Consider the following 10,000-nt stretch of genomic DNA (forward strand, 5'->3'; position numbering starts at 1 on the left):
TAAGTGTCACTCTTGGGAGTGAAAGGGTTAATGGGGACATAGTTTTTGAGTGAATCTAGCAGTTGTTAACCCTTTCACTCCCGTGAGATTCCCCATTGACGAGTAAAATCGTCTACCGTTAGACAGAGTAAAATCTATAAGTGTCACTCTTGCGAGTGAAAGGGTTAATGGGGACATAGTTTTTGAGTGAATCTAGCAGTTGTTAACCCTTTCACTCCTGTGGGGTTCCCCATTGACGAGTAAAATCGTCTGCCGTTAGATAGAGTAAAATCTATAAGTGGCACTCTTGCGAGTGAAAGGGTTAATGGGGACATAGTTTTTGAGTGAATCTAGCAGTTGTTAACCCTTTCACTCCTGTGGGGTTCCCCATTGACGAGTAAAATCGTCTGCCGTTAGATAGAGTAAAATCTATAAGTGTCACTCTTGGGAGTGAAAGGGTTAATGGGGACATAGTTTTTGAGTGAATCTAGCTGTTGTTAACCCTTTCACTCCTGTGGGGTTCCCCATTGACGAGTAAAATCGTCTGCCGTTAGATAGAGTAAAATCTATAAGTGTCACTCTTGGGAGTGAAAGGGTTAATGGGGACATAGTTTTTGAGTGAATCTAGCTGTTGTTAACCCTTTCACTCCTGTGGGGTTCCCCATTGACGAGTAAAATCGTCTGGCGTTAGATAGAGTAAAATCTATAAGTGTCACTCTTGGGAGTGAAAGGGTTAATGGGGACATAGTTTTTGAGTGAATCTAGCTGTTGTTAACCCTTTCACTCCTGTGGGGTTCCCCATTGACGAGTAAAATCGTCTGGCGTTAGATAGAGTAAAATCTATAAGTGTCACTCTTGGGAGTGAAAGGGTTATGGGGACATAGTTTTTGAGTGAATCTAGCTGTTGTTAACCCTTTCACTCCTGTGGGGTTCCCCATTGACGAGTAAAATCGTCTGGCGTTAGATAGAGTAAAATCTATAAGTGTCACTCTTGGGAGTGAAAGGGTTATGGGGACATAGTTTTTGAGTGAATCTAGCTGTTGTTAACCCTTTTACTCCTGTGGGGTTCCCCATTGACGAGTAAAATCGTCTGGCGTTAGACAGAGTAAAATCTGTAAGTGTCACTCTTGGGAGTAAAAGGGATAATGGGCTAAAACGCCACGGAGAGGCCTTAAAAAATACAGACCTGGAGTTTTTGGTGAACAAGGCAACTGCCAAGATTGGGGGCTTGTAGTTTTAACCTGTGCAAAAACAATAATTATACGTTTATATTGATTATCAAGTAAATAGTATGAACCCACTAGCACTGATTGCTAAAACTTGACCCACGAGTGATAGAAAATTCTATTTATTGTTTCCCACCTTGGAATAAAAATATCATTTTCCCATCTATGGCGCATCTCCAGGACAAATTCCTGCCATAGATGAGCAACAGCTCTCAAACCTGCCGGAAAAAGGGAAATCACAGTCAATAGGTTCAATGAATGTAATCTAATTTTGGTGAAGAAGACATTGCAACAAGCCTCACTTGGCAAAAGAAGCCGAACTGAACAAGAGACTGTCCTTGTTCTCATAACAAACTTCAATCATGCGCGAGCCGGACAAAACATTGTTCTTGCCTAAGTGGCATATTTTATTCTAAATATTCACAGTGGGAGCTTCATCTTTGTGAACAGGTAAAAACCATTCACTTACCTCCATAACTATGATAAACTATACAAATACACACGGCAAGAAAGAAAGTAAGACTGTCTTCAGGTGCAGATTTCAAACTACGAAACTTGTCCTGAGAAATAAACAGCGAATAGAGCATTAAAAACTACGCTTCAGTCGCAGATAACTTAAAGGCAAGGCCTTGAGTGAGCATTGTGAAGAAGAAGAAAGAAACAAAAACTGATTATGGGCAAGAGAACAAAAATACAACAAGAAAAGATTGGGGATTTCTTCAATCCCATTGCTCCACGTTTTATTTAAAATGATTACTTTGGGGCAATTGATTTAGCAGCTTTATTTTGCAAGAGGGAGCTTTAGCAACGACGACGGGAACGGCAACGAGAACGTCATCTGAAAACGTAATTTCGCGTTATTGCAATCACTTTGCGAGTATTCCAAGCTTTTTAATATGACAAAGGTGTGGCAGTCCCTCAGGAATGAAACCGTTATGAGAGGCGCGCTGACGTTCTCCATAAAACCTCAAATTTGGCTATTTCACGTTGTTTTTTTTTTTGCAGACGACGGCAAAGAAATGGACAAAAGTGAAAAACGCACGTGCAGAGCGTGCAAAGCTATTGTTTTTGCCCACTGTGACGTTCTCATTGCCGTCGCCGTTGTCTTTGCTAAAGCTCCCTAATAAGCGATGGCATGGAGGGCCGACTACCCATGTTGATCCTTGGACATGATTTCGCGCTTTGGAATTTTAATAGGGAGCTTTAGCAACGACAACGGCGACGGCAACGAGAACGTCACAAATTTGCATATTTAGTGGGCAAAAACAATAGCTTTGCAAGTCCTGCACGTGCTAAAGCTCCCTGTGATTCGATTTGAGATAAATTTATTTGATTTGTATGTTCAGAGTCCCCAGTAAGTGCCCGTGGGAGGGGACTCCCATATAAAAAGGACGGGGGGTGCTTTTAGGGGTTAAAAAAGCGGTTTTGGTTCCTTTGTAGGGTGGTCAGCCTCAAAAGGTCCTCAGCGGGAGATTTAGCAGTACCTTTTAGGGTATTGAGCCAAAAACTTATGACATGAGACATTATTTTGACAATTAAGGTTTTGTCTGATTAAAACCCATAATTTGGTACCTCTTAGGGGAGAAAAGAATTTCATACCATGCCCAGAAGACAGGATCTTGGTTCCTTTTAGGGGTTCTTTTCAAAATTGCCAACGAGCACCTGTCCCTTTTAGTGCTAAAAGACTTGAGACTATCATTGATATTATTATTATTATTATTATTATTATTATTATTATTATTTGTGGAGATGCACACATCTTGCCTTACCTGTGGCATATTGCATTCCTTTCCTTTGTTTTTGTTTTCCGTCATATCAAACAAAAGCTCCTGTTGTGCTATTTCAAGGTCTTTTAAATCTTGATCAGCATCAGGAAATAAATGCTACAGGCACCAAAACAAAGTGATTTAGCTGCGAGCAATGATGTGTGGTCAACAGTTGTAATGTAATGTCTGTTGATTGCGCAAAACTGATCGCAAGGAGAACCTGTGTGCAGGCCACTGTGATTAAGATGCCTTAAACAGGTTCACTCAAATTGATTTTCTATTGAGGATGTAATAAAGTGAATCCTCTGTCAGACAACTTCTCGCAAAGAAGTCCCATTTTTTTTCCAATTTTTATTCAAATCCCAATGATTACATTGTATCATTCAAATAATTCCACTGTACACAAAAGTTGGATGTTATCTTTAATGCTGAGTGGATGAATGATGAAGAGGTTAATTTTCGATCATGATTTTGGGACATTCGGAATGCCACTAGCTGGGGTCAAGGCTTGATAAAACAATCAATGGGCCACTTTTAGTGATGATGAAAGGACACAGCTTAAGAACCTAATCATAAATCAGTCATCCAGAACCCACCATTCAGAGGAACAGACACTTTACCTTAAGTATTTCAATCAAGAGATTCCCAGGGATTGGAAATTCATCAGAGCTTCTTTCCCCCATGGCTGATATTCTTGACGTTGCCCTGGAAACAGCAGTTGATAGTGACGCAACAGGAGGTGCCTCTGTCAGCCTCTGAAGAGCATGAGTAATGTCTGCTAAGTTGTCTGAAATGAATTTCAAATAAAATACTCTTCTTATAGTGCCTTGATATTCTTATGATCATGGTGATTGGGAAATTAGTGCTGAGAATTTATAAATAAAGCATTTAACAAAATAGAGCGATTTTCAATTGAATGTCTAAAGTAATTAGATAATTACTTTGGTTTATGTTTGCTTCTCTCAGTGATTTGTTCAAAGTTTTCACGCCATTTTTTCAACCAATCAGAAGTAAAACCAAAACCAATCGTAGCTCGCGCACGCACATTTTCCCGCACTTTGTGTCGGCTACGTGTAATTATTTCGAGTTTGATTGGTTTACTGGATTGTCTCAGTCCTTTTTGATTGGCCAAAGTAATAACTTTGGTTTTGGTTTTACAGCACTAAATTAAAACTCGCTCTATCAGTAAATTGGTCGATTGCCAGACCATCATGTAAATCAAGCAACTACATGAAACAAAAGCATTAAGTCTCACTATCATCATCCTTGACAGTCTTGTTCAGAAGCTGCATTGTGGATTCTTGTCTGTGACAAAGGGTCATATACCCACCAAGATATTCACCTAAATGAAGATGATGCAGGCATTTAAGTTCCAGTCAGCAACATTGGGGACCCTGTGCTGGACAACTTTTAAGCCAGGCAATGGGCCATTTCTCGGTTTCGAAGTGAGTCTTGGTGCTCAACTATTGTAAGGGAAAATGAGTTAGATTTGCACGAGAATACGCAACTCATTTTCATTTGAATGGTTGTGCACCGGGACTCGCTTTGAAACTGAGGCATGCAGCAACTCGGAAATGGGCTATTGCCAAAGCTCTCTTACCCTGAGAAACTTCATAGTATTGTAGGTATCCTGTTGTGGACCAGCATTTCACCTGGAAAGCCATCTTACCATTTACAACTTCAGCATGGGTATTTCATGAAGAAATAGCATCTGCTACTACTTTGTTCATTACAAGCCTCAAGTGTGACAGACTAGAGGGGGAAGGGAGGGGGGAAGGGAACGGAGGGGAGGAAGGGAGGGGGGAGGGGGGAAGGGAGGGGGGGAAGGAGAGGGGGCAGTGTAACCACCAGCTACCCAAGTTGGTAGAGCATCTACTATACATTTACTACTACATGTACTTATAAAAATATTATTTTAGTGTTGTTGGCAAATACTAACCAAGTAAACACTGCGGGTTTTCACTCATCTTTGCTCTTACTGACCACTGAGGGGCATGACAAGAGTCTAGATCACTGCAAAGAAATTTATCTGTACTTTATTTAAGAGTGGACAACACTGTCATCAAATCCTAATTTCTAAAACAGACATTTCTCAGTATTTGCTCAGTTTTTTTTTCAAATTGCTGCCAAATTTCAATCAGAAAAGACAGCATCAAACCTCAGCAATGAATTGTTGCACAACAGCCATTTATATTATCGATGGCAGCATTTTAGAAACAACGTTATTGTTGAAGTCAGGTGCTATTGTCTGCTAAAAGTTTTCGCTGCATGCCATCTGACTCGGCGTCATATGTGGGTTGAGTTTGTTGGTTCTCCAGGTACTCTTGTTTTCCCCTCTCCTCCAAAAACCACATTTGATTTGAATTGTGTTAATTTGTTGATTTCAGTTTACAGTGTCCCCAATTAGTGCTCCAGCACTAGAACGACTAGACACTTACTGGTAAATAAAGTTCCTTTCATTTTGTTTCCTCTTAGCTCAGTGCCAGAGCATATTAAACTATTAAAACTTGCCTCAGAAGCTCTCAAGTTTCTTTCAAGTTGCTGTGTTACCAGCAATAAATAATATTATTATCACTGTGACTCATTTCAATGTCAGGCTTAAAATTCAGCACCTTCTTTTCAATATGAAGTTGGTGACGGTAGCAAATCTGATCAAATGACCAATGCCTCAAAAGACACAACCAACCCATCTGCCAAGACATTAATATCAAGCATCAAGCGACCAGTTAATGGGATCAGATTCGTTACCACTCTCCTGGTGTCACTTACGAATAAACAGAATTGTCCACAATAACTTCCTCTGACAGGCAGGGCCATGTTGTAGAAAGGTGAAGCTCCCTAAAAGAAGGAAAAAATCACACCAACCTTATAAAAAACTTTATCAGTGGTTTTCGTAATGTTTAAAAAACGAGCAGCAGTGTTTTATCAGGGTTTAAAAACACGAGGTGTAGCCGAGTGTTTTCTAGACCCGATAAAACACGTGCTGCGAGTTTTTTGAACGGCTTAAAAAACATTCCACAAAGAGCGTGTCCCTCTGGACTCAAAACAACGGTTCAAATTGTGAGAGGTGAATATTAGCATACAAGAAAAAAAGGCTATGCCTTATTAGTATTCTTTATATAAAGAATACTAACAAGGAGTGTTTTATCAGGATACTAGACCCTCCTGAGGGTACACTGGGTTGCCTGTGGTACGTGCAGCGTTCCAGGCAATTTTTTTCAAGTTGGGGTTTGTAGCCGATATAACGCGCGCTCTGATTGGCTAATTGTGACTGACCCACGGGCCGATTACGGGCTTGCAAAAACAAAGCAAAAGGTAATTCAAAAACCATATAATAAACTACTTACTAACCGAGCTAGCTCGAGCCGTACTGGGGAATGTTGGCCCTGGGTCGTTTTTGTACGGACCTCGCTGCGCTCGGTCCGTACTGCAACGACCTCGGGCCAATATTTCCCTGGCAGTACCGCCCTCGCGCTCGGTTAGTAAGAAGTTATTAAGGGGTCACCCAGAAGTCATACCAGCAGAGGCCCTTTGGCTCACAGGTCCTTACACGTTCGTACGACGAAACAGATCCTTTTCTGAGGTTAAAAACCTGGCTACCGGCCTAACTCTTTTTCCTACTTTCCCAACCGCGAGAAAACCGCGGTAAATTAGCCATCGCCAAAAAATGTTTTTTTTTCTCAAAAAATTTTTAAAGTTAGGGGGAAAAAATACATCAATTTAAAGCTAAGAAAATAAGCTTTCCAACAGCATATAACTTATTTACAGACAACTGAAACATTTTATAAAAGCGAAAGTTGAACGAAAAAATTTAAGAAAAATAACAGTAAAATATGTTTTCCAGGCAAAATTTGGTCATTTTAGCGTTGATTACGAATTTTTGGATGTAAAACTAAAATTTTCTGCAATTTATCTGCTTTCTTGGACATAAATTCGACCGAAAACTGATGAGGCACGAATATTTTTAGATTTTTAGGAATAACAGATAACGTGGATTCAATGCGTAATGTGATAAAAGTGTCAAATTTGCGACCCATTGCTAACGGCAACGGAAGCGATCGCATTACGAATAATTAACCTCTGTTGCCAAAAACTATGGAACGCCAACACTGTCTTATGTGAACCTCTTTCATTATATGCGGTGCATTTTACGTTATATGCGGTGCATCTTACATTATATGCGGTGCCTTTCACATTATACGCAGTGCTTTTCTTATTATATGCGGTACTTTTGTCATTATATGTGGTACTTTTGTCATTATATGCAGTGCTTTCGTCATTATATGCGGTGCTTTTGTCATTATATGCGGTGCTTTTGTCATTATATGCAGTGCTTTCGTCTTTATATGCGGTGCTTTCGTCGTTCTATGTGGTGGTTGTATCATTATATGAAGTAGTTTTTACATTATATGCGGTGCTTTGTTTGTCATCATTATATGAGGTGCTTTTGTCGTTATATGCGGTGCGTTCTTCATTATGAGGTGATGATTCCCCGGGGTCTGGGTAGGAGCTTGTGAAAAATCCACAATGCCATGGGCACCAATATCGAGGATCCGCCATTTTGTTTCCGTTCTTGCTTCTGTCGTGTTCTCTTGGAGACCTCGAAATGGACACAGTCTATACCTGCCAACTCTCACGCCTGCGGGTTGAAAACTTCGATCTCACGCCGGCTCACGCTTGCGGGCCAATTTCTCACGCCTGATTGGAAAATGTGAGTTGTTGCCGTCTTTCTTGACACAATTTCCAAAAATATGTTAACTCAGACCCATGTAAGGAACGAAAACCATGTGTAAAATAGATAAATGACAATACCTTCGTCGCGATCTCTGATTTTTGAAGTGAAAAGCACTGGGAGCGAGCTCGCGTTTATACGTCTTCGACAGACTTCGGAAGACTTCGGACTTCTTCGGAAGACTTCGGACGTCTTCGGAAATCTTCGGAAATGATTGTGTCGTCTTCAAAAAGCCCAGCACTCCCAGGATAAAAATCTCACGCCTATATCTCAGAAAAAGTTGGCAGGTATACACAGTCTTAAAGAGACTGAAACTCGAAGATCTGACTGAGAAATTTCAAACTGAACACATTACTCCGGACATTGTTTGCAAGTTGTCGGTACACGAAATGGAAATGTTAGGAATAAATACTCGCAGTGATATGATGTCTAGAATGCACCAAATACCGAAGAAACTCGGGGGAACGTGTGGTGCCCCCATTTTCTTTATTCCACAGTCTGTGCTTGGTGATTTACTACAAGAGGGATTTACAATCAAGGAAATATCTTCGATCTTTGCTGTATCGGAGAGTACGGTTTACCGGAGGATGAGGCAATACGGATTGAGCAAGTTCAAGTTCACTGCATCAGGGTTGGTAACGTTACCTCAGGGGTGAGTTGGAACACGATACATGCAGTCATTCACTAGCCGTCACGCAACAAAAAATCATAGGTCACCGTTTCGTAGCGAGGGTTGAAATAGTTTTCGTGGACCTGTCTTGAGCAGAAAACAAGTCAACTACTCAAGGAACGCCAATTTTTTCCAATTTGTTTACGAATGAATCCTGCAGGAATTGTAGGCCAATGAGGTAACTCGATTCCTTTCGTAGCGTATATATCACATGATAAATCATTAAAAACATGGGTGGAGGATGTTACTTTTGAAACCCCTCATTTTTATTTCTTATTTTCTCACGTATTTTCCAGTGATCATTAATAGTATCTTGAAGGGTAAACGTGCTTCGATACTACATTTTCCCTAGGAATTTGAAGTTTCATGCTCATCGATAGCTATTGGAGGTCCTATTACATTTTCCGCGAGGGAGTTTAGAAAACTGTAGAGCACACGTTTTTAGTCAACGCCCTAGTTTTATTCACGTACGCATCATCATAAAATTGCGAACTCATAGAGTATGTTGTTCAGCTTTCGCGCCCCTATATGTAAACATGTTAGGTAACCTTGTAAACATTAACAAAACCAAGACGGTTTCAAGGAAGACATCAAAGATAGTTCTGTGCTATTAATACGTATCTGAGTTGTTTTCTGCCCAAAACAGGCCCATGTAAACTATTTCAACTGCCAATTTACCCCTACACATAACGCTCCGCTATATGTAAATGTCTTGGGTAAGAAAGAAAGAAAGTTCCGTGATTTTAAGACGAATTTGATTTGCTCTCTGTCTATCTTCACTCTGCATTATCCCAATCTTTGAGTTTTCCTTCATGTTTTTGCACGAAAAACCCATCTACTGCGTAGATTACAATTATGAAAACCTCTGAGTTTCGCTACGAAACGGTGACCTATGATTTTTTGTTGCGTGACGGCTAGTGAATGACTGCATGTATCGTGTTCCAACTCACCCCTATATGTAAGGTAACGTTACCAACCCTGATGCAGTGAACTCGAACTTGCTCAATCCGTATTGCCTCATCTTCCGGTAAACCGTACTCTCCGATACACCAAGGATCGAAGATATTTCCTTGATTGTAAATCCCTCTTGTAGTAAATCACCAAGCACAGACTGTGGAATAAAGAAAATGGGGGCACCACACGTTCCCTCGAATTTCTTTGGTGCTTCTCCCCCAAATTTGGTGCATTCTATACGCAAAGACATCATATCACTGCGAGAATTTATGCCTAACATTTCCATTTCGTGTACCGACAACTTGCAAACAATGTCCGGAGTAATGTGTTCAGTTTGAAATTTCTCAGTCAGATCTTCGAGTTTCAGTCTCTTTAAGACTGTGTCCATTTCGAGGTCTCCAAGAGAACACGACAGAAGCAAGAACGGAAACAAAATGGCGGATCCTCGACATCGGTGCCCATGGCATTGTGGATTTTTCACAAGCTCCTACCGAGACCCCGGGGAATCATCACCTCATAATGAAGAACGCACCGCATATAACGACAAAAGCACCTCATATAATGATGACAAACAAAGCACCGCATATAATGTAAAAACTACTTCATATAATGACAAAACCACCACATCGAACGACGAAAGCACTGCATATGATTACAAAAGTACCGCATATAA

The 10,000-nt window shown here is 40.6% G+C and overlaps 1 protein-coding gene across 1 annotated transcript in view; it reads right to left on the bottom strand.

The window, feature by feature from the left end:
- LOC138049843 (rab3 GTPase-activating protein catalytic subunit-like) overlaps positions 1-10,000 on the bottom strand; it is a 26,359-nt gene that overhangs the window by 12,548 nt on the left and 3,811 nt on the right. The window contains exons 2-9 of the mRNA XM_068896298.1: positions 5,741-5,809; positions 4,911-4,984; positions 4,227-4,313; positions 3,592-3,758; positions 2,975-3,088; positions 1,675-1,765; positions 1,342-1,423; positions 1,166-1,220 (exon numbers count right to left, since the gene is read on the bottom strand). Of these exons, the coding sequence (XP_068752399.1) occupies positions 1,166-1,220; positions 1,342-1,423; positions 1,675-1,765; positions 2,975-3,088; positions 3,592-3,758; positions 4,227-4,313; positions 4,911-4,984; positions 5,741-5,809 (739 nt within the window). The remainder of the gene's footprint in view (positions 1-1,165; positions 1,221-1,341; positions 1,424-1,674; positions 1,766-2,974; positions 3,089-3,591; positions 3,759-4,226; positions 4,314-4,910; positions 4,985-5,740; positions 5,810-10,000) is intronic.

The sequence above is a fragment of the Montipora capricornis genome, chromosome 5 (genome assembly GCF_036669925.1).
Source record: "Montipora capricornis isolate CH-2021 chromosome 5, ASM3666992v2, whole genome shotgun sequence".
Lineage (NCBI taxonomy): Eukaryota > Metazoa > Cnidaria > Anthozoa > Scleractinia > Acroporidae > Montipora > Montipora capricornis.